General features: G+C 39.1%; 1 protein-coding gene across 1 annotated transcript in view; it reads right to left on the bottom strand.

Annotated features, from left to right (window-relative positions):
* The window catches only part of LOC139743246 (E3 ubiquitin-protein ligase SMURF2-like), a 73,789-nt gene that overhangs the window by 24,526 nt on the left and 23,050 nt on the right, over positions 1-26,213 (bottom strand). The window contains 3 exon segments of the mRNA XM_071653743.1: positions 3,376-3,556; positions 6,790-6,923; positions 21,089-21,197. Coding sequence (XP_071509844.1) covers positions 3,376-3,556; positions 6,790-6,923; positions 21,089-21,197 — 424 coding nt within the window.

Genomic DNA, 26,213 nt, shown 5'->3' with positions numbered 1-26,213 from the left:
TGCAATGCTACAGTTCCAGGAAAGGCATGTGCAAATTATCTCATCAAAAAGTGTGTTTAATATTTACAAGCCTATCTTTGTGAATACATTTCACTCTATTAAATCTAAAGCCATCAACGTTTGATAACACCTAACCAAAGAAAGCCATAAAGTCATAATACCATATCATTTGGAAAATACGACTGTACCGCACTTGTTCTTGGCCAAAACAAGCCATTATTGTACCCAGTTTTGAGGCCAACATCCCTGGGTTAGTTCCAACAATCACTAGTGACCTGAAAAAGGTCTGAAATATCTACAGCTTCTCTACAGATGGATTTATATCTTGGTAGAACCTCACACCCTCATGCCTAATATATCTAATCCAATCTATGGCAGCAACAACTTGTGGAGGCGTTTGCTCATCACCCGACAAATTCTCTGCAGCTATACATGAATGACTGACACTCCGAAGGTCAATCGAGTCACGCCTCGTCCTATCAGTGCCATGCTTCATTGAAGGGGAGTGATCAATGATTTAACCGCTTGTACAAGCTATGATACAAAATTACCTTGGCAACAGGTGAAGAAATCTATTAACACTTCTGGTGTTTTTCTTCTATATTGGTTCAAAGATTGCAATCAATTTATCATCATGTCAATAACACTCTCAGTATAGGTAATTTTCCAAATCCTTGTTTTTTGTTTTCCAGTTGGGCTGAAAAAAAAAAAATGTAAGAACTTGGGTGATCATATACCCCCTGCAAGTCCAGGCTCTTCTTAGTTTGCTAAACCTCAAGGCACATTTCTGATGGAACATTGAACCATCGCAGGTCATCAAACCAAGAGCTTTGGTCATGAAGTGTTGATAAAGAAGGCCTTAGTCATGTCTTATCAGAGATTTGTAACAGTATGAAAAACAATATTTTAGCTGTCCGAAACATAAATGTGCAGAAAAATATTTCTTGTAATTCTGACTACATTGCAAATTGTTGCTGTCAGAATTGTAGAACATCTAATTCATAGCCTGTTATTTGCTTGCTGTTAATTTCAGTTCACATGTCAGCAGATTTTACAACCCTATTCCTATGATGGACAGAAGTCATTTCAGATGATCATAAAACACACTTACATGAAAAGACTCTTAGGCCCGAATTCACGAAGGTGGTACAATTGAAACCATGGTTTAAACCATGGACAAAGATCATAGTTTTTTATGGGGCGTCAAGTGTCGGATGGCCTATTTCGTCGACGAAATGACTGATTTCGTAACAAAATAGGCCATGCGACATTTGGCGCCCTTAAAAAAATACAGTCTTTTAAACCATGGTTTCAAGTGTACCACCTTCGTGAATTCGGGCCATAGAATCTACTATAAATGTCAGCTGGTCTTAGGCTCACTATTAATGTAACAACATTCAAAAGCCTACAATTCAACATGCAAAGATTGACTTTGAAGATTAAGTCTCGCAATAAATTTTATAAGAGAAAAAAAAGGAAATATTTGAAATCAAAAATAATTCCACGGAGGAGTATACAAATATGTCACACATCTTGACAACACAGCTCGTATTTGGATACTTCTGCAATGCGTGGCTTTTACATTCAGCTTGGCAAATTCTAATGACTTATCCACTTGATGGCAATTTGTTCCCAATCTCATGTATTCTCAGTAGAATCCAAGGCCATGTGCACCCAAGTGCTGAACAGTCTGACACATAAATTAAACATTCCTTGTCATCTCTGTACATACATGAGCAAACTCTCTCCATATGTACCCTTGATCAACAGTCCTATTTGACGGACACGGCGTCTCCGCCTGTCAAACACGTTTACATGAAGACTCCATCACTGAATGCGAGGGAAAGGTGTGTTCCTGTAATCAGACAGTAAATTCTTCCTGTTCATCTTAAAGTGAGAGAGGAGTGTTAGTACAGGCTACACTGCAAAGCGTCTTCTCTGTCTTAATGACTTGTTCAAGATATTACCCATGTGATTTACTGTATGATGGTGGGGTGGGGGATTGAGGGTTGGGAGAGAAGTAGTGTGCTAAGATTATCTTCCACACATTTCAAGTGTAAACACATCATCTGCCCACATGATGTTAATTATCCTGAGAATCCTCACAATTCAATGGCATTCTTTTCCCCCCAATGAAGAGAGCAAGACATCATGAAACAGATTGTCCTAAGGTAAACGTAATCCGAAATGATGATAACAACCGTCTGGACTGGCTTGTAAAAACTTCCAGGAAAGTCCAATGCCACTTGGATGCTCTGTCAATAAATTTAAACACACTTTCTCACAGAGTTTCTCATAAAGTGGCAAAGGCCTGGGGCTTAGTTGTAGTGTAACAAGTAAGAAGGGGGAAAAATTACTCTGGAAGAATGGGAGTTGCTTTTTTACATAATGTATCCCACGAAAACACAAATCACATAGAGTACAGAACGTAAAATGTTCATGTATTACGCTTTGATGGCTAACAATGCACTGTACCACACAAACCCAGAAGCTAACAGCCACTTGGTATGAAATGGGACAAAAGTTGGGTCTTGTGGTCTTGGTCATTAATATCAGGTCTGCTTGGGTTATTCTACTCCATACAGCACTACCAAATGTAGTGGTAGATACTTTATAAAAGTTTTTAATCATCATGATCACTTTAAGGCTATTCATGCAGTGATGTGCTGTTGTGGCTTAGTGGTGTAGACCACTGACTAGTAATCTTGAGGTTCCTGGTTCAACTCCCCTGCCTGCAGTGGTTGTACCCCTAGGCTAGCTCTATCTTCATTGCTTGGGTCTTCTGAGGGGACTTGCAGCCATCAGTGCTGTGGTTGCTTGCTTAAAACCATTCAAGTGCTTCCTCAGTGGTCACATAAAACTAATCATTATTCAATATCTAAATCCAAATCAATTGATATCTGGCATAAGTCTGTCAATGCTGGCACAAAGACTGACGGTTCTACCCACGTCCATGCTCCCTCTTCTGTTGATGAGGAAAGTGGCAGAGATTTGGGGAATTGAGGGAGAGGTTTCTGGCATTCTTTTACAATTTAACCCTTTAACTGCCTCGTAACTGCATATCACTCGCTGTGAAGTGCAACTGGTCTGGAATATCGATGTACCAGTGTCAGCTAATACTTCAAGAGTCTTCTACTTACCATGTAGCCATGAACATTATCTGGGCACCAAGAAACATAGTACTGGTAGATGCCTGACTTATTCAGGGACACGCCAGCCATGACTCTCTCACCAGCCGTTGTTACAAGTGATGCACACAAGCTACACTACCCTGCTTGTGCAATAGGCCTGGGTGCATGAAACTGAGCAGCTTCATTGACCAGGAAAACACAAAGAAATCCATGACACTCTCAAAAAATGTCTGGAGGTTCTTACCCGTCCGGTAACTCGTTGGGATCTGACGGGAGCATGGGAAGAGGGTTGATGTTGCGCGAGTCGACCACCGCCCCACTGGCGGAGGAGCCCACCCGGTCCCGCGACGTCAGGCTGATGACAATCTGGCCACGAATGTTGTCACCATCCTCGGGTTTGTGTTTGCATAGATCAAGTCTCTGGTCTGTGAATAAGAAAGATTACACATTGATACACACACTGTGTTTGATCACAAGGTAAGTGGCTCAAATTCACCCATACAGCAGCTTTAAATGCACCATCTTTATTAAGTACTCTGACGAAAACATATCCTAAGAGCTAATACATCATACATTTCTGTCCTGCCTAATTTTGAAAGAGCTTACGTGCTAAAGTTGGCATTTTTTCTCAAACCATTTCAGTCGTGCCTTCATGTAGGCCTAATTGAAACTTCATTTCCTACATTTGTTTGCTATTGCTATAGTATACCATGCAATCAGATGAATAATAAATGGGATTTCTAAAAGATTTTTTTCTTCCTAGTATATCGAACAGATTATACATTCTTTCTTAATTACTAAGAATGCACATTTTCTTCAAGAGATAGAAGCCAGTGCAAGTCTATGCTCAATATGCTATTTTTACACAACAGGTGACCTTGCTCTAGTCCCTTGTACAGGCTCTTCCTAAGCGATGCAGTTTGACACCAATGCAAAATTAATGACCCCCTCCCCTTTCCCTGCCTACCACAATCATGACACAGTACATAGGCCGACAGGAAGTACTAGGTGTTTCAAAAAACATTTCCCACTTTTGATACTTAATAATTCATAAACTATATGTCAGATAACACTGTCATTGATATGAGTGATAGCTGAATAGTGTACAATTTTGCTGAAGGTGGTTTAGATATGAAAACATAAATCAGTTTCATGAAATCTATGATTAATTTCACAGTTAGGTTCCAGATTTTGCCCTATTTTCAACCCTCTGTACAAAACTTTCACTTTGCACAGGGGTCAATGGGTGTGTATCTGAGTGTGTGGTTAACAACCTGACAATGGTCCTGAACAATGGCCAGGGTTTGAATGCTTCATTATTAATTCATGAAAAATTCCACTCTCACAACTAGTCTTTATTCAGCCTCTGGCAGTATCTGAGTAAAGTCAAACGGCTGCCGATACCGTCGTTGAGTGGTCTCCCTACTTCTGAAAAACGAAATTACAATGAATACCTTCTGTTCTGTCGTAAACATGGTGACAGGAAGCAAAGAAAATCAATCAGAGTATACAGTTGTGTATATGGAGCCTTAAATAAATCTACTCTGTAGCAAATCACCCTGATGAAAAATGCTGCTGAACTCTTCACCAAAAATGATCTCTTTTATCGAAAAAGCGACAAATTTGTCAGACTATTAGTAGACAGTTGTATTAAAATGAAGAACTTTAGATCATTTATGCTTATTTACATCCCAGATTTCGTGATAATGTGAAGCAAAATCTGAAAATGATTGCCAGCTGGAATAAAATGTGGTGTTTGCAAGCACATGGAAGCATGTGCTTTAAAGTACTTTTTCCATGTGCATGCATTTCACCCTTAACCATGCATGAATTCAGACTAGCAGTGCCCAGGGCAATCCACATGAATTATTGATTAAGCATTCATGTGCCTGGGAGCGCGAGACTGACGCCTAGTCAACAGGTGGTTCAGGCATGTCCATTGTTCAGGGCCATTGTCAGCACACACTCACATACACATCATTGGTTCCTGTGCAAATTCATTTTTGTGCAGAGGATTAAAATTTGACCAAAATCTGAAACCTTACTACGAAATCAATTTTAGATTTAATGAAACTGATTTATGCTTTCACATCCAAATTACTTTCAACAAAATTGTACACTTTTCAGCTATTATTCATATCAATGACACTTTTATCGGATGAATAGTTTTTGGACTATTAATGATCAAAAGTGGGAAATGTTTTTTGAAACACCTAGTATGGAGACCCTTCACATCAAATATAGAAACTAAGTGATGTAATGCATCCTTCTTATGACAAACTGGTTGCAGAGTAAGTGCCAGCCCACTGGGTTTATCTGGTCAGACTTTTTCTTGGCACGCTTCAGGCAACGCGCTAACGTCTCTTCACGACAAACTTTTCTCTATGGATGACATGCACAATGGCTTCACCAATGTGAAGATGGAAGGAAATTGACCTGCTCTGGGTGTGTTTCGGCACTCTTGCAAGAATAGAGTTAAAGGGATTGTATAGTATTGGTGGAGATGAGAATTGGGCTTTTAACTTTTTGTGAGATACCAAGAAACTGAAATAGTACAGAGCATACCACTTTAAAAGAAATTCAAAGTTTATTTGACGAATCGGTTTTGGAATCGCTGAGACATCCAAAAACAAAGTAAAACGAAGCAATCCTAATAAAAGATGGGTCCCGCTTTTTATCAGGAATGCTTTTTGGATATCTCAACCATTTTAAAACCGATTTTCATCAAATAAATGTTGGATCCCTCTCGGAATTATATGCTCTTTCCTATTTCATGAGAGGTTTCTCATCTAACCAAAAAATATTAGAAACCTGAAATTATGTCTCAACCAAAACTATACCCTCCCTTTAATAATAGTGATAATGCTCTCCTAATTCAGCATCACATGACTGGAAAGGCTGCCAACTGTTTGATATTTAACCCACCTCTCCTTAGTATAGATGATTTCAGCTTTAATCTAAAAGACAAGGGAAGGTACTGTAAAAGTGGTTTCTTTCGCGTACAGAAACTTTCGCGGTTTCCATCGGTGCCGACTTTTTCGCGTGTGTTTAAATTCACGGTTGGCAAAATCTGTGAATTCACAGTTGGCAAAAACTGTTTTATTTTGCACATGAAAAACCAAACTATAATCCAAATATTGTTTTATTTATCAAATAGAAATTAAAATTTAACGCAGGCTTACCTAAAATCCTGTCTCTCGAGAACTTTATAACATGCTTGTACCTATTGCGCGGTACGCTGTGTGGGTTTTGTTGACCATCAATACTCTCAATGCGCGGAATCTTTGTGCGTGCATGTGCGCAATAGCGTTGTAACAAGCAGCGAGTTCAAAACATTTTCGCGTGATGTTAAATTCGCGGTTCAACCTCAAAGTGCGAAAATAAAACCACCGCGAAAGAAACCACTTTTACAGTAGTAGCCATAATTTCTCGACAATGGTCGGAACTTTGCGCCCCTCCCAAACATCCCCTCCCATTCCTCGATCTTCAAGCCCTTTCGCAGTCCCCCCCCCCCCCCCCCTTACCCCCAGCTCTAACCCACTCCCAATTGATTCCCCCCAGCGGGCTGGGTGAGCCGCAGCGGATGACGCCACGTATGCCATGCCAGTGGTTCCTGCCCCCGGATGGAGCAAGCAAGGCAGACGAGGGATTAACTTACATCCTGTGTCTTTGAGTCGCTGGATGGCGTGCGCCAGTATTTTGACGCAGCCCAGAAAGCCGGCACCCTGCTTCTTGTGGATCTTCCGGTGGTTCCACACGCTCAGCGTGATGCTGTCATTCAGGCTGAGAAATCTGAAGCAGTGAAAACAAAGGATAAGAGAAACATAGATCAGGAAATACCCATCTCTTGTCTACATTAAAGGTATCAGTTCTCTTCACAAATCATCCTCCTTTCAATCTCACTTATCAGAATATTGGATTATGTATGAAAATATCATTCACAAAAACATCTATACTTTTATTGATATCTATTTATCATTTTGTGTATGAGGAGAAAGAGAACTTCCTGAATGTGATTCTTTGACACCTACAGGCATTTTGCATTTACTTGCAACATGATTTATCTTTCACACAAATAATTCTTATCATAATTTGAGTAGTACTACATCATTCCATTCACTTTCAGCTACAATAATCAAGTACTTTGACAACAAACCATTTATAAAATGAACTGGAAAAAAAAAACATGAAAAAATGAAATAACAATCCACATCTGACAAATGTATGACCTGTTTATCAAGATGTATTGAGGTGAAATATTCACATGATCTACAGCCAAAAGAGTTCTTACAGTCCTAGTTTAATCTATGGGGAGTTATTATACAGCAAGATATTTTCACAGCATGAAATTTTGGTGAATTGGAGCCGACAGCCTTTTCGCCGCATAAAATTTTCATGTGTTGTCACTGGCATTCAACGCATAGTGTAGACAAAGACTTTCATGTGCATTTTAATTCATGAATCTTAGCTCTTGCGAAAATCATGAAATTAAAATGTATGCGAACATTCCTTTATTTACAGTAGGCCTATATGGAAAATGTTCTCGAGCTTTTCATGATTGAAAATATGCCAGATGACAAATCCATAAAATTGATTTTATATGTAATAAACAGTGTGTTAAATGTGTATTACAGTATCTATTGAAGGAATGCATGTTATTATCAAGCCTGTTTTTTTCTGTGCTCGAATTCCAGAGTACATAGCGTATAATCAAGTGTAATCCACACAAGCGAGGGTCAAATGTCAAGTCTTCATTTTTTATTCTCAAAATGATAATGGTTCCCATATTGTCGAATTGAAGTCTAGTTTCTGCGATATAGACAAAATATCACATTGTTTTATACGGTAGACCTACTGGCTGCGATTTCTTTACCCATTTGTTTTACTGGATCCACATATTTCCTACCACAGAAGCCGATTTATTGGGCTAATGCATGCTAATGGCACATGGTTGACAAATTTGCTTCAGATTAAAGAATGACAGAGCCAGGTGGAGGAGCAGTGTAATAGAATTGTTGATGGACCGCGCGGGTCAGGCATCGGTCACTTCACAATTGACCACATCCCATCCCTCCAGAGAGAAGACTCAACTCCTGACCGCCTCGCCTCGCCTTGCACAGACACCAAGAATTGAGAATTGATCGCCATCTCTCCTGTCAGCTAGCCAGCGGGGCACGCATGACGGTGAGGGTGTGAAATTGTTGGTGACACAGAGAGTGGTGGCAAGTTATGGAGGGCAAAGTGAGTTTTATGGGGCTAGCAAGTGGCGCTGCTAGATACATTACGGTGGCAGGCGGCTGGCCACAGAGATTGAAACAGAAAGCTTTACAGCTTGCCTGAATGTCTAGTGGGATAGCCTCATACCAGACCTGTGGACCCCATACTCTTGCATTGCCTATTCAGTTCAAAAGTTTAATATCAAATGCATAATTCTCTGCAGTCTCTATAATATTTTTAACCTTGGTGGGCTCCACAAAGACTTCCCATGGGGCTGATTGTGGCCCCTTTTATGAGTTCTTAAATATACATTTCCGATTAGAGCAAACCTTTTAGAAAGCAGGGATCTCCTGTGAAAAGTTTATAATTTCACTCAAAGTGAGAACAGATGGGAAAACTATTCTTCCCCACATATGTTCATATCATACTATCATCCATCTTTTAATACAGCAAACAAGACACACTGAAAGAAATGTATACTTGTACAGTGTACATATTTGTACCAGTGTATAATATCTTTTAGATCCACCTTTAAAAATCTCTATCAAGTTTGCATACTGGTACGTAAACAGAAGTGCTGTTGTTGTCAAAGCAATCTCATTAATACCTGCAATAGAGCGCATAACTTCTCTACGGCACGGAGCATGGGTACAAAGGAGAGATTCTTGTTTCTTTTTAATCTCTAACACCTCCTTGAATGGAGTAAACTACAAATCATTAACAATGTAACATAGTCACACTGACAACCAAACACAAGTTTAAGGACAAGTTCACCTTTAGAGACATGTGGACTGAGTGAATGCAGCAATATTAATAGAACACATCAGCAATAGTTTGAGGAAAATCGGACAATCCGTTCAAAAGTTATGAATTTTTGTAGTTTCTGCCTAGTCACTGCTGGATGAGAAGACTACTACACCTTGTGATGTCACATAATGTGTACAACGATATAAAGAAAGTATTGAAGGAAAATTCAAGATATTTTCACTTTTCTCGCATAACAAAAGAACGCTTGACTTCCCTCTTTCAGAAGGCAGGGGGATAATATCACCCTTACCATACGCCGGTGACAAGTTGAGAAAATGTGCACCTTTTTCAAAAAGTACAATTTTGTGAAATTCTCTTTATATTTTCCTTATATCGTTTTACGCATGTGACATCATACACTCTAGTAGTCTTCTCATACAGCAGTGACTATGCAGATACTTTAAAAATTCATAACTTTTGAACGGATTGTCCAATTTCCCCCAAACTTTCACTGATGTGCTCTACAAATATTGCTGCATTCACTCAATCCACATGTATATGAAGGTGGACTTGTCCTTTAAGTAATACATTGCTATGACATCACTGTGAAATATTTGTCCTGTCCGATACTTCCAATACTGATTTTTCCAATAAACATCAGCTTCAGTAGAAAGTGCATGTCAACCTTTAATCTTGAGTGAAAGTCAGACAAATTCTAATCAACTTGTTTTTTGATGTGGAAAAAATTTTTGACAAACAATAACATTACATAATTTGATAATCACATGACCATACATTCCAGTTTCTTAAGTGAAGATAATAAGAATAACTGTTAAGCCTATCACTGTCAAATACATACAAATGACCTCTATATTGCCCTTCTTAACTCTATCACATACCCTTATTTTTGCAGCATATAATAGCCTTTATTTCCTCTTTGACTGGTTTAGTCATGTCTGAACGCAGTGAATTCTTTTTTTATCGGTCTCTTTTTATCTCTGTCCCCACTCCTCCGATATAAGTTGTCTCTCCCACTTTCACACAAGAAAATACAAGATGAAATATGACATTACTCTGGGCAATTTGTCCAGCTTTCCGCCGCCCGGGCACTTGGCCCAGACAGGCTAGCAAGAGTTTTCAGAGGCAGGGCACAGATTTTGCCACGCTTTCCTGTATTGATTTCTTAATGGCTCGACATGTCCTCTTACGCATCAATGCTAGCCACATAGGCATGCCCCCTGTCTAGACCAGAGGCGAGGGCGCAAGCCCCTGGGTTAATTGGCCCTACAGACAGAGGGGACCCAGGACAAAACCACTCTTCCCTAGGTACCAGGACAGATTAGACCTCATCAAGGACAGCGGCTGAGCGGAGAAACCTAATTCTCACAAGATATACTTTTTGAGAACATCAAATGAAAACTTTTAGCAAAGCCCAGGGTCCTGTTTCATAAAACTTGTTATCAGTGACAACTGCTACATTTCTGTGACAAATATGCTCTTAGCCAATCAGATGCAAGGATTTCAGTAGCTTATAACAACTATGACAACTTGTCACGTACAACAAGTTTTATGAAATGGGGCCCCGGGCATACATGTAATGAAAATGCACCTTTACTGCCTCACATCAAATGTCTTGTTTGGTTTTTTTTAACCTCAATCTTGAACCTCCATGGATTTGCAAGGTGTCTGTCTCTTTTATTAGCTGCATACAGCTGTTAAGTCATCTTCCATCAGAATGTATGTGCCTGTTCAACCACATTACATTATAAAGTATACATGACTGACTCGCCAAAAGAGGGATTTCTACCCCGCCCTGAAATCCTACGGTCTTTATGTAGCTGTATTGACTGTGTAGTGCGCAGACTAGGAAGTAGGCCTACATTCATCACTCAATATACAACTTAATTAAGGGCATTTAACAGTCTGCAATCATAGTCTATAGCCATGTGATGGGACATACAATTGTAGTGGTTTTTCTTGGTCAAATGTTGGTAAGTTACTGGTACTTCTTATTTCTATACGCTTGGAATGAACTGTACATATAATACACTTGGAATGGACTGTATACAGAGAACTGTTATGCTGTCAATTTTGTGGTTTTATTTTCCAAAACTCCGTATATTTTTTAAATGAAATAAACAACTCGCAAAGATATTGCCTAACGTAACACAATGCACTCTATAGAGAGTAACACAATGCACTCTATAGAGAGTATCAAAGTGCGATGTAATAGCCATTGAAACTGTTTTTAAACAGCTTCACCTGGCTCGAGTGTTTAAAGCCCAATGCCCAGTATGCCCACTGTGTGACCTGAGCCTGCGAGCTGGTGCAAGCTGTATGGGGCACCTAGTGTCCCATGGCCTACTTTATTGCAAAATCAGTCATTTCATAATGAGATGTTGTCATTTCATAATGACATGACATTTCGTCGACGAAATGATCATTTCATTTCGTTAACAAAGTGGTCATTTCATCGACGAAATGACTGACGAAATGACTGATTTCGTAATGAAGTACGTAGGCCATGTGACACTTGCCGCCCCATATGGTTGCAACCCATGCTATTTAACAAGATACTGTAACATAATCACTTTACTCTATTATTTCCAAGGAGGGAAATCACAAACTTTTCTCCTGAAAAAAAAGATAAATTTCTCATTCTATCGACATGGTTCTCAAGCAAGAATTCAACCAACCATGATATTGTCAAAATTACATTGTACAAGTCCCCCAATTTGGGAAATATCATTGTCGTAAGACATATGGCTCATACAGTATATGCATTAGAGTAACAGTGCCGGGATTACATAGTAAAAATTTGACACCACTTTGTGCATTCCTCCACCACAATGAAGTGATTGAGCTTATGCTTTCCCAGACAATAATGTGCAACTGTATTTGAGGAAATAGCTTCAAATTAAGCTGAAACATTCAAGAAATACTGGCATAGCTGGTATGTAGAGGACAAAGAACTTCTTCACTGTCTGGTCCATGCATTATCCATACAAATAATGTGTACAGGAGATTAAAAAAAAAATAAGAGAGAAAAAGAAAAATACAATGTATATTGAGCTCTCTGCTACATGTAGCTTGTTGTATGTCTTACTACAAGGTTGAGTAATATATCAGATTTATATTTCATCCATCCAATATTCCTTCTCTGACCTGCCTTTGATTTTACGCCTCCTTATTCATCAATCACGGGATATATGATGGACATAATGAAATCACAATACAAGTGTCATCCTTGAATTAACACTCGCTCACAAGATATGGTCAATCTAAAGCAAAACAAAGCAAAACAAAACAAAAAAAAAAAAGAAGCAATCTTGAAAGCCGTGCATCCATTGCCCCCCCCCCCCCACCACTACCACCACCTTATAAATTCACAAATCTTTCCTCCCTCAGTAGGCCATGATAACTGTTGGCATACAATTTGCAGCAACATTCGTTCTCCTGTTGCATTCCTTGTGACTTCTTCTACCCCCTCTCTGTCTTTTCTCTCCTCTCCTCCACTCATCTTGCCCCTGGAGCCTCCACTCGCTGCCCCCTCCCTAATTAGTCTCACCCCAGACAGTATGCCCAGCCTCCTCATTTAGGCTTGGCTTAGTGGACAAGATTCCCCTTTTCCTGAATTGGTTCCTGAATGGCTCATCGCTGATAAACCCAATTTAGCATCTTTCTCATCTCTTTCTCTTCTTCTCTCTCCCTCTTTCTATCTAGAAATCAAAAAGAAGAAGAAAAAAAAAGCTAGAACTTTGAGCAGCTGGGCTGGAAAGTCGCGTTCACACGCAGCTCTTCCGAGACGTGCAACTAATTATGTCCCAACAAGATTGCGTCGACAATTAAAAACGGTCAGATTTGATTTTACGGCAGGCATCAAGACGTTTTTCATTTAGTCTGTGTGTCTGTATGTCTGTCTGCCTCCTCCATCTCTCTCTCTCTCTCTCTCTCTCTCTCTCTCTCATCTCCATTGTCACATCCTTAATGTGTAAGACCTGCAAAGACTGATAAATTCTGAATCTGTAAATGAACAGAACGACATCAGTCTGTAGTAGCACACCCCGCTTGCGCTGTCATTAATTACATTGCCAAGCTTCGCATCTGTGTGTGCGTGTGTGTGTGTGTGTTTGTATGCATGTGTGCAGTCAGGATTGGCTCCTGGGAAATCAATGGCTGGCAGAGTTTAAGGCATGCTCAACCCTCAAACAGATGGTCCTCGGAGCCGTAAAATCACCCACAGCAATCACAGAAATGCACGCGACCTGAATGTACATTTGTAAGAGATTAGCAATTACGGCATTTCCAATTACCTCCTGTTTGATTGCAAAAACTTTAAATCACCTGATGGCTGCCCATGGGGAAATTGCATGCAAGTTTCTGTCATGCATGGAATTTTCCAAGCTCAGACTATTTTCATCCATAACTGATCTCGAGAAGGAAAAAGGTGGTTAAGGACCTTTCCAACATCTTATAAAATGCTTCCATGAAACAAATCGAGATAATCAAAATGGGAAAAAAAACAACATTCAACTATGTATAATAAAACCCAAGAATGACAACAATGAAAAAAACATAAACCAACATCTCATTGCACAATAGTAACCTTCCATACTGTAAAACCAGAAATGTTCCTGTGCATTTTAATCATGTGAGTTTTGTAAGAGCCACAATTTGCGAAATTAAAATGCACACTAAAGATTTTGTCTACACGATATGCACTGAATGCCAGTGGCAATTCGCGAAAACTCCATGCCACAAAAATTTCTTGCTTGACAGTATATAATGCAGTGGTAGCAATGACCAGTTAGCTCACATGATTTAATGTTAAACTGACCCGAGTTACTGTACATATACAGGATCTACAATGTATCTCTCCTCAATTCCTCTATGATGAAAGTGTCGCTAACTTCAAATTTTACCCCAAAACATTTGAACTTTATTTCAAACTTCATCCCAAAATATTCAATGACTGTTGGAAGGCGTTGCTCAAAGAATGTCAAAGATATCCTACCATTACTTTTCTTATTAAAATGATACATATTCGATTCCTTCTTGAAAGCAAATCAAAATTGAGTCATATTGAGGTCTCTTTGGAGGACAAAACAAATGTCCATGCAAGTAGATAGAGTGCCAAACTCAATGTCTTACTCATATTCAAACCCAATGAAACATTGTCATTTTATCTTCTTCTATTTAAATTTGTGGTCAAAACACTTGTAATCTCTTGCTTTCAGTCCATCAACCTCAAGCAAATCATTTTTCTGGGGAAGAGAAATTCTCACACTTGTTACTCATCGTTGTAAGAAGCAGTTGCAATAAGAAAAGAGTAAACACCCTTTAACAGACTCAAGTACAAATGCTACACGAATACATTTCTACTGCTTTTGTTATTTTCGTATGAGGCAACAGCACAGGTGACATCCAATACGTTTAAAATATCGAACTTTGCCGACAAATCTGTAGGATTCCTTCTGTCAAACTTAGCAAGCTCTGCCTGGAAGCATACTTGTTCAATTTTACTGTTGCACAGATTCAGGATTTCTCAGTTCATCTCTTCCATTGTTCTTGAGCTGTGGATTAAATGACACTAAACTGCTCCCTTTGCATCTAAAGCCCTGTGTTAACAGACCTTACTGGGACATCGGGACAACGTCTGGAGAATAAAATTCCTCTAAAATCCCAATAAAACCGAAGGAGAGAGCAAGGGGCTCCATTTTAATGGACGGGTTGTCAGGGTAGTATTATGGTAATGTCAGGGTAATGATAGGCTAGAATATGACATAAGTTACACCATGGCAATGCCTGAGCAACATCTTGCAGGGACCATTTTAATCAAAAGGGTGAAAAAAGATTACCCTGACGTTACCTGGACCTTGCCACAGTAACTCTAGTTTGAAAGGCTCTGTTACAGTGGGGCTTCACTTTGTGAATTTGGCACACTATAAATTTCCAGTTTCATTCTCCTTCAACAAGAGACTTACTTTTCACATTATAGGATCTACAATTCAAAGGGGCATTCCAGATCATTTTCATAATTTCACATCATGTAATAAGTACATAAATCGACAGCTCCATGTATAAATTTGTGGAAATCATTGTGGTCCTTGAGCAGAGAAACCAATACTCTGAAAATCTTAAACAAATTACACTGAACAATGTTGATGACATACTGTAGGAGCCTCACATATTTCAGAACTCATCATTCTGCATCAATTTGCCCGCACATGTAACACCAGCTTCCGATATCAGATTCAATAAGATAAAATATGTCTATGGGCATGAACAAGGAAATAAATTTCATTAATTGATATTTGAAGTACCAGTAGATAGAGTATATCAGATTTCCCTTGCATGCGCATCAAAGGTAGATGTCTGACTGCAAAAATAAAATATCTACAATCACTTTTTCATCCTACATAAAGAACAAAGACAAATTAACTCACTCTGTGAAATCACAGATGGTATGAGTAATGATATAGCACCTGCCAGCATACACTTCAGCACATAGTGTAATAGCTATTTAAAAGCAACACCAGAACTTCGCTCACCAGACAAACTTCTTAATATGATAAACTTTTCCAGCCATCACCATCCAAAGACTACCCCGCCACTCATTTCATTTATCTCAATGTCATTATCAGTAACTTACATGTATAACTTTACACCCACTACCACAATACCGACTCAAATCATATTACCCCAGCATCGCTTCGTAGATGACACATTATATATCTGAAGAATACATAACAGAGGGAAAGCTGTTCAAATGTAATCCATCTTTAAAACCCTCATGAAAAGCGGGTCAACCATTTGATGCAGGCTGGTGCCAACGGTCCACTGATTAATCACACTCCGCTGCGTATTATGTGTGAACACACCCCCACTCCGTCTCGCAGCCCAGCCCTCTCTCCTCGTAAGGAAATCCAATAGGGAAATGCTGTTAGCCCACACTTCCTGTGCGGCCCGTTCAGACCCTGCGCTGACGTCTGGCCAGGAATCGTGTTCCGCAGCACCCCACACATAAACATTCCAACCAGACGCTGAGATCTACATCTTCAAGCTTGACTAAAAAGGAGCCATGTCTGGAACTGACCCGTGGGATACCAGCTACTATACAAATTGTACACTAGTCACTCTCATTTCTACCACAGTCATTAGAGCTCTACGATCTCTCTATGCTGTTAAATTTCTCTTCTCAAATACGTCATTCAGTTTGGCAGGCTAAAATGATGAATTATGATGAGAGTGATAATCAAGTTTTCTTTCTTGGTATTTAAAGAAAGGGCAAGTTTTGTCTCCCCCTCTTGCCATCTGGAATGAAAAGCATAAAAGGGATTCTGTATGACCCGACAATATCTTTGATATGCCGACTTCAAAACAAGTTTTATGACACAGACAATGGGGACAGCATATGTCTTGAAATGTGAAACAAAATATAGGTAAAATTAGAAGAAAATGAATTGGTAACTGATCTCCTTTATAGGATGGTGGCAAGTCTCAGTGACTAAACTTTTGTATAGCAGAAGAGTGATGATGACATTAATTAAATGTATTTCTATGGGGGGGGGGGGGTTCTCACAATGGATTTTCACATTCATTTCATTGCTCTGAGCCTTGTCCAACAGAAGAACGAAAATGGCTGCTTAAAAATCTATGCTTCATGTCAGAAGACACACACCACAGGTCAGATGCAGAGATGCATCAAAACATGGAAAAAATCTGTTACACTTGTTACATTGCCATTTGTGTTGTCTTCTGACCAAGCTCATTCTGGGCATATGATGCCTTGACACTGGGAGAGAGTATATTAAACAATGGCTGACAGTGTGAGACAAGAAGAGACAAAGAGAGACAACGCAAAACAAGGCTTTCATACAGTGACAAAACCACAGGGGATCTTTTTGCCACAGTCTTTGACACCAAAGATGAAGGTGAAAGTCCAATGATACTCCACAACCAAGGGTGTCATCTCCCTGCCAAACCAAAGGCATGCACCATCTGCAGAGGTTTTTTTAATCATTTTGCTCAGTTTCAGCACAAAGTTGCAAACTAAATTATCTTGGTGAGCAGTTTTGAGGCCCACATGACTTTTATCTCATGCAACACAATCACCTAACTGACTTCTCGAGTGGGAATGTCAAATGCAGGAGATCACTTCCACGAGTGTCCATCTCCTAAAACTTTGAAAACCTCTAAACTATGACATGCAGGAACACAAACACACATCAAATGTCAAAGCACAGATACCAAACAAGCATCATCCTTGTGAGCAAAAGTCCCTTATCGTCTTATTCCACGCCACACAGAGCCATCGTGTATTTGTCGTGGGACACAAGTCCATCAGGCAAATTGCCCGCCCTCTCTCTCCCCCTGGTCGTCTCCCCCTTCAAGAGACTCTTGGCTGGAAGCATGGAGAAAAACAATCAATCATTTCACGGGGGCAGAGATAAGAAAAATGGAGGAAATGGATCTTCAATCAAAGATATGATCATCCCCTCCCCATGATATATATCAAGAAGAATGCTTTTCCAGCAGAGACAAAGGAGAGAATCATCCCTCCCATCCTTGCCCCCTTCCAAACACCCAGTCAATCAGTCTATGAGGGATTAGGAGCGTGGCAAGTCGTAAATAGCGCGCGGGCACTGCTCCGTGGCGCAGTGTGTCTCCTGCGAGTCATCCACATCATGCGTTTTCACTCCGACGAGACCTCGTCTGGATTAACACGATCCCAACCCGTTCAGCCCCCACTGACGTTGTGATGCAGCAAAGTAGTGGATTTAGAACCCAACAAACTTGCACTCTTTTCTTACGCTTTGGGCCTCCTTTGCAGCTCCTTGTTTTTTCCGACATCAACAATTCATACAGAGAGACACTTCTGACATAACAGACATATATTTATGCTGTTTTTTAATCCAAATTATGTCATGTCACCCATGACTCCCACAAAGTTGTTTTGCATGACAACAATGCAGCAACTTGAGCAAATTTTCAGAAAAAACAAAACAAAGGAAACCAGAAAAATAAAAGGATGTGGAGTTTATTTGATATTGGCAGATCATCTTACAAATTATGGCATCCTAAAAATTGCATAAAATAGACTTACAGCAGAAAGAACAGTTTTAATCTAAACTTTGCTCAAAGGAAACAACAGAAGCATTGCCCACGACAGGAATGTCAATTCACTTCTTTTTTTTAAATGAAGAAAATCTTTATTTTTCAATATCCTTTCTTATTTTCACTTAAGCTCAGTTGAATTACAAAAAGGGAAAACTTACATTGCTGCTGAAAGAGCAACTTTTTAGTTATTGTAATCTCACTGCAATTTCGAATTCCAACTACTATCCTCTTTTAATGCAACACTGCAGTATAAGCCTCAGAATATGATATCCCAAGGCCTCATTCCCACTATCAAAGTATGATGAGAGGTCATCCCTGATTCCATCTTAATAGATGCCAATGTCCTTGTGGTTGTCAAAAGATACCTGAGGGCAAGTTAGAAGATAATTAGCCCAGAGGTCATGGCAGTGTATCTTCTATTCCTCCTCATCATCTTTGCAGGTGCTCCAGCATTGGGAAGACCATATAGCGAACCCAAGAATGCCAGGAAATCAGTCTTCCACCACCAATGGGTCTGCACGTGCACATCACTGCAGCCCCATTAGCCTTGGTTCCCATGGCAACAGCATCACCTGAGACTACCTCATATGTTAACATTGGTATGGCATTACATGTAAATGTATGTAGACAAGGAAAGTTGCAGTGTGAAAATGAACAAGGAATGCCGCTCAACCAGTCCTCTGAACTGCTTTCAAATCAATCCTTGGTGGTGGCTTTGTTGTTCGTCATTCTTTTCTTTTTTTTTCCCCAGGAGGAGAATGGGGCCACAGCTATTCACAGAGTCATACTTAGACATCTTTGATTTCAAGAGGTCAGATTTGCACCGAGAGAAGAAAGGTTATCCGACAGCTGATTCTCTTCTGAAAGGAATGTTGTCAGAATACAAAAGTAGCCCTCAGCGGGCAAATAATGGCCAATGCGCCCAGCCATGGCACAGAACAATTGTTATTTATACAATTTGTACATAGGGATGCATTTGAATAATTAAAACGCTCGCTGAAGGAATGCAAGGCCAGGGAAAGAATGATGTTGCGAGTGAACTACTGAGACTTTAACTCCATTTTACAAATACGGTCCAAGGTCCGTCCCTGTCTGCACAGCTCTGGACTGCACCAAAGCTGTTGTCACTGAGCGGAGTCACTACCCTAATCCAAATTACCCTGCTTTAGGCTACAAGGACCTGCTGACTTGTTCACAGTCTCACAAGTCTGTTTGGCACCAGACGGCTAATTCCTGCTCATATCTTAAGGGGTCAGTGGTATGAAGTTTGCTCAGTGCCAGGAAAGATTATCTCAAGCCATTCTTGTGTTGCTTAGTTTCCAAGAGGGAAAATTGGGAAAATTAAGCTTCACTGACCCTACCACACTTACAGGAAACATTCTACAAAACTTGTATGGCATGTTCCAGTCATTCTAAATAACCTCAAACGGGACCTTTAAACATTTCATTTGTTCTATATCCATTTTTTTAAAGACTCAGAACATACAAATGAATGATTGCGCTTGTGATTTTTACTGAGTTTTCAGATAGGAAGTCTTTTTTTTTTTTCATCATTCTATATCAAGTGCAAATTGCCACACAAAATCATCACAGCAACAAGGAAACTTTTCATGATGAGACCTACCAGGTCATATGAGTCAAATTTATGCTCTGGAATTGCATCTGACAACAGTAAACTACATTTACTCTCATCGCTCTCTTAACTTCATATCTTGCTTACTACCAAACTCCATTTAAAACTTGCTTGACAACACAAAAACAAGCAAAGAAACACAGAAGAACAAAAGACCTCAACATCTGGCCTGGAAACTCGAGTCATTAGGTCATGCACAGTTGGTGTGTGCACACTGTTACGGCTGCATTATGCTCACACAATGTACAGACATACTGTCAATACGAAGCAGCTGCAGTTTAGTCCTATCGCGACGCAATTAAACAGAAACCAATAATTAATCAAATCATGTGGGGCTTACCTACAAGTGTAATTAAAATGAGTAAAATGAGAGAATATCAACTTCAATTGTATATCCCCACTGGCTTGACTTCTGTTAAAATACTTTGGGTGGTACTTTCATGTTGATGCCATGCAAACGAAAGGCTAAGATACAAAAGGTACAATATTGAACAGACAACATATCTGAATACCTTTTCAATGCAGACTGGGTGAACGAGGACCCACAAGTAATTCAATCTCTAAAAACCTCTCCTCTTTGTTCCATGACAAGTATAAAAATCACAGGGTCTCATGACAGTCTCAGGGTGTTCAAACACACACACAAAAAATTATACTAGAACGGTATAGCTATGCTAAAACAGAATAGCTATACAATGAATTGATACGTCTGAACGCTGACTGACAAAACAATGTATAACGAAACGACGGTCAGAGCATCGTTTCGAATTAGAATTCGATAACGAATCAGCATTCCATTGTGCGTCTGAATGTATGGCAACCATAGAACAGTATAACTGGGCGGGGCTTAATGGGAGCGCACATGAAAGGTGACCCCATAGCTGTCACTCATGACCATAACAGCATGCGCAGTGGGAAATTGCACATCTATACTATGTTTTCCAGAACGGTCGAGATTAGCGTCTAAATGGTCTGACGGCTATACAATGATTCTTTATACGTTGTTTCTTTATCAAGCTTTGACATAAACTGGCTTGCATCTGAAGAGGGGATCTATGTTCATTGTTGCATAACCACCATATCACCTGCAGAAAAGAAAGACCCATAAATTTCTCTAGCTCAAGAGGATCAACCAACCCAAGGAGTAGAGGATAAGTAGTGTACCCTTGGTACCTTCAGATAGAGACTGGAAGTATACTGTAACCACATTTTCACCACTGACTTTGGACAGTTCACTTACAGATCGTAGTGCTGGTTCCACTTGGGGTCCAGGGTGCTCTTGCAGAAATCTGTGGAGTGGCACTGTCCGGAGCCATCCACGACCACTTTGGCAAAGGGATCCGGTAATCCTGCAATGGAGAAGAACAGAACAGAGATACACAGAAAGAAAAAAAATATATTATACATGAGCATATGGAATGTAGACATACATTGATTTTACTGGCCAGTTTATTATAGGATGTTTTCCAAGAGCCCAACTTTGAACAGAGTGGAGTGTCATATGGCACTTAATATCACTCATTATTTTGCAACAGTTTTTAAAAACTAGTTTAAAAGAAATATTTTAACTAAAGATAAAAAAGAAAAAGGAAGATATATGGTGTTATAGGTGAAAGATTTGATGGCATTTATAAGCAATATGGAGCCCACATCCTACAAGCTTTGCTTTTTAGTGGGTTCCTCATATTACACGTTAATTATATGTCCATATACATTTGTGCATTATTGATTCAAACTGACTATTGTGTGAAAAACATTTCTGCTTCAAATCAAATGGAATATAAAACTTGTAGGAAATGTGGAATATGGAACATGAATTTAAAAAAAAAAAATGTAATGTATAAAGACATGATGTTTCTAACTGATGTATTACAGCTCTACACATCATAAACAAGTGCCCGTATTGCAAAATTTATTTTTGTTTCTCTATCTTTCTCTCTCTCCCTCCTTTCCCACCCCTTCTCTCTCTCCCCCTCTTTCTCTCTCTCTCTCTCTCTCTCTTGTAATCTCTTCTCCCCAAAACAGTCAAGAATGTGTAGTTACTGTGGATTATTAATGTCCTGATGGTGTATGTTTATCATGCGCACTCGTTTACTTGATGATGTAGACAATGAGTGTGAACGAAGCAGGTACTGGTACTCGAAACCAGGGGAAGCATGGCTCCACAGGTCTCAGTGTACCCAGTCTCCTCCGTGGTGTGCCAGTGACCTCCATGTGTTGCCACACATTTTGTATCCCTGATACACAAACATCAGACTGTCTGGGCATTTGGGCTCATTAAAGTTACACTTCCAGCGATGCTATTTTGTTGGTGAAAATTAAGGTAAACTGTATCTTAATGTATTTTCCCACAGATACTTTTGGTCTGAGCTAGTAAAAAGTAGTCTAGTTCAGAAACACCTTTTCCAGAATGAGCAAGAATCTGTAGTACTAAGAGCTTCAACACCATATTTTAGATCACATTTGCATGATCTGGGGGTTATATGATATTCTTAACCTTTCTTTTAAACTTAATTTCTCTAGTAAGATGTTCATAGACTTCAACTTGTCCATATTAAAAGGTAAGATTACTGCATTCCACATCAATATACTAGTTCAATGGCGCAGGAATGGGCTCATATCTTTTGTCAAAACCTACGGAGAAGTAAGTACTACAAAACAAGACTTTGTTTTGCTGCAAAGAGAGAGATAGATATAGGTTATATGGTATATATACATTTTTTTTATTGTTTTTTTTTTGCATTTGAGACTCTTCATTAAAGATCAAAAGAACTTATTCACCATTAACTACTGCTCTCATCACGTCTTGGATTATGTTTTATGGATGATTACTTCATCGTTGGCAACTGGTTAGAGATATCTATTTGGCTACATCCTGGTGCCCCTTTAATATCATCAACCATCCAGGCGACCGGCTCCATTGAAAGAGAAAGACGGGTATGCATTCGGAAGTGTTTCCTTATTCTTGGAGCCAGCAAGCGTCCATTTTTCTCTCATATCTCCCTCTTCATTTCCTTCCTACCCTACACCAGATATTTGATAGCCTGCAAACAAGACTTTTATGGGAGTATTGGCTTTCTGAGAGAATATTACTCTCAAACTGTGTTCTTCAATCTTAAAATGTCAAAACTAGTTATGCAGGAATATGCAAGAATGAAGTATTTTTTTTCTATCACTGTAGCTTGAAAAGACTACTTTTCCATCATTTCAAACAAATATTGAATCATCATACTTAGACAACAAGAGAATAATATGTTTTAATGACACCTAACCCCTAAAAGACAGATAGTGTGAATAGAAGAGATATACAGAATAATCTCTAGACATCCTTGCAAATCACAGACATCACATAACTAAGGGAAAGCTGTGAAATCCATGTGATATCAAAAGCAACATAGTGATGGCTACCACCACTTTGAAAATCAATAAAGCAATTAACAAGTTGCCCTTCAGTATATGGAACAGCCTTCCTCGCATGGATGTGGCCATCATGGTGTGTGTGTAAAAGCCAACATGTCATTAAATATGGAATGTAAAACCTGTTCCCTTTTTTCCCAGGCAAAACATTTTCAGTCGATTGATGGCTTCAAGCATATTTGGGGTATTCATTGGAATATCATTTAGATTGTAGGCTATCTTCCTTCCCATGCACCAATTCCTTTGCATTCCTGTCAATGCAATGTATTTATCAGAATATTGGACATAAATTTTACAAAGATACCAAACAACATGAATTAGATACCAAACGAATAAAGCCAATTTATGTTTGAAAATTCCACTGTTCTATGGATGAACTACCCTGTTTTGTAATCCCTCTCGAATGAAAAAGAACACCAAAAAAAAAAAAAAAAATGAAAATTGATAAATTGTATATCACGTATGTTCATGCATACACACAAACATATGTGCCTGCTGTATAACTGTATGTCACATCACAGCAAAATATTCATTTGATGTCAAATGACACTGTTTTTATTGCTACCCTCCTCTTTTCATGAATTCACAATTTCCACATCTCATTACACATTCTGCATGGTGCAAAGGAAACACAATTTATTCAACACATCCTGTGAATGTACAATGTCAGTCTCACCCAACAGCATCTGCTTTATCTTCAATAAACACACACCAACACACACACACACACACACACACATTCATATACACCAAAAGAGCCTCACATACACCAAAGGGGGACAACAGAACAATTGCAGACGCAATACGCGTCAGTGTCTGAGAACTCGACAACGAACAATAAGAATCCTCGGCTGGAGCCGTTCGGTTTTGTGTGATTGGCTCTTGTTTGTCATGTTTCAAATAATGAAATATATAAGAAAAAAATTTTGATTCATTAGCTCCCTGTCATCCTCTGTGTTTATACCAGCGACGACCTCAAAACAAGAGCGGCTCCAGCGTCACATGACTCACAACTCGGCATGACTGCACACAGACAACACGCCAGCATAGCGGGGATTGCAGGCCGGCAGACGAGAGGAAATATGAAGAATTTCCCTGCTCTCTGAATCGTACCATTTGTATTTAAACGCTTGTGCCGACCCTTCAGTTTCTACCATCAACCCGGAATTACTTTCATAATCAGCTGCTTCTCCTCTGCTGGCCAAGAAGTTGTCACCCATACAGGTTCACGAATTTAATAAATCAGGAACAAAAAAATTAAGATGAACGTTTGGCAAGGCTCTGGGTATAGTGCGGTGTTAAGTGTGTGTGTGTGTTTGTGCGTGCATGTCTTGGGAATGGGTTTTACACTAAACATGATATACTACCATTTTTTTTATTTGTTGTGCCATTTTCATTCTATTTGTTACAATGAAAAACGAAATATGTCTCTCGATTATTACTTTTGTTAATTTTTATTTCCAAGTGCAGAAATGTTACCTACAGAATTTTTATTACTTCATACAGAAATACCAATTTGAATTGCTGTTTTTAGCATCATTTGAATGGAAGTTAATAAATATTACAGAAGAAAAAAATGGTCAATATTTTTTTTACGTAATAGATTGTAACTTGCAAACTCCCTAGCAGTTTTTATATCAATTTTGAACTGAAAATTGGCTGCCATGCACCTTGATATCACCTCCGACATCAAGTAAAAGTAACTTGATGCCCTGTTTCAATATTGTCTAAGGCATAATTTTGTCTAGTATGAGTCCAGCTGAAACTGTCCAATTTACATATTTTTTATACAATGATAGAGGAATGGAAATTATGCAATGACTAATAAAGCCAAAAAAAAGAGACAAATTATCAATTAAAAGATGATAAAAATGAGGGAGTAAAATATGTAAAGAATGATGACAAAGAAAAAGATACAGAAATATTACCACACATGCATAGGCATGTGAAGAAAGAAGGAATTACACAACAGTGTGAGACATCAAAACTAATCCTCTAATGACTGGACACTGGCTTTAAAAAAAAAAAGAATAGCTCTAGGAACAATCCTTGATCAGTACCAAACCTACAGCGAAATTTGACATGCATTATTGTGATGTCAAAGTTCATCATCACACAAACTTTATCGAAAATTAAGCTCACTTGTAACTAAGGGCATGTCTCTTCAGACATGTGTATAAAATGGAAAATATGTGACAAATACATGAAATATGTCTGGCACTTGTTGAAACATTATCATTCAGTCATCAACCAAAGTTTGTTTGACGCAAAGACAGCTTTACATTGTAATGTTACTTTCAAAATTATATCAGTCTGAGAAAAAGGTCCTGAACACTATAGCCTTCTCGATTAAAAAGCAAAGTCACACTGATTTCTAAAGTACATGTGTAGCCCCTGAATTCAAATGCATTATCATGTATTTTCTCTGATGGGGGCCCTGCTGTGGCTTACTGAGAGCAGCTTGTGGTTTCACATTAATAAATCTTTGAAAACTCTGTTGGATGATTGATATGAATGATTTCAGGATTAATCAAGAGAATATGACAGAAAAATAATTTACAACGGATAATCTATCAGAAGGGAATTCCACTGCTCTGTAGCCTATGCACAGGTTTCAGAACTTTTGAAAAGGCCTTTTGCAACAGGTAACTAACCCTCCCCCTATTAAAACATTGCCACACTCTATTGAGAAAGATTATCATAAAACACATAACCATGAGGTCGAGGTTAAGAGTTCAACAAAAACTCCACAAAGACCCTCATGGTCTAATTGAAGACTTGGTAACACTAATCTCTCTCACCAGATATATTCCCACATATGCACATGTCCCAACAGGCAACTTCTAGAGCATGCAGTCTTCAACAGGCTTTTGTGGTTGAAGCCATGTAACATTACACATCAAACCAACATACTGGTAAACCACTGTCTAACACCTCCCCAAGTGAAC

This window comes from Diadema antillarum, unplaced genomic scaffold, assembly GCF_040938485.1.
Source record: "Diadema antillarum isolate AM-2024a unplaced genomic scaffold, OU_Dant_1.0 seq00001060_RagTag, whole genome shotgun sequence".
Classification (NCBI taxonomy): Eukaryota; Metazoa; Echinodermata; class Echinoidea; order Diadematoida; family Diadematidae; genus Diadema; species Diadema antillarum.
This window is presented reverse-complemented; position numbering and strand designations above follow the sequence as displayed.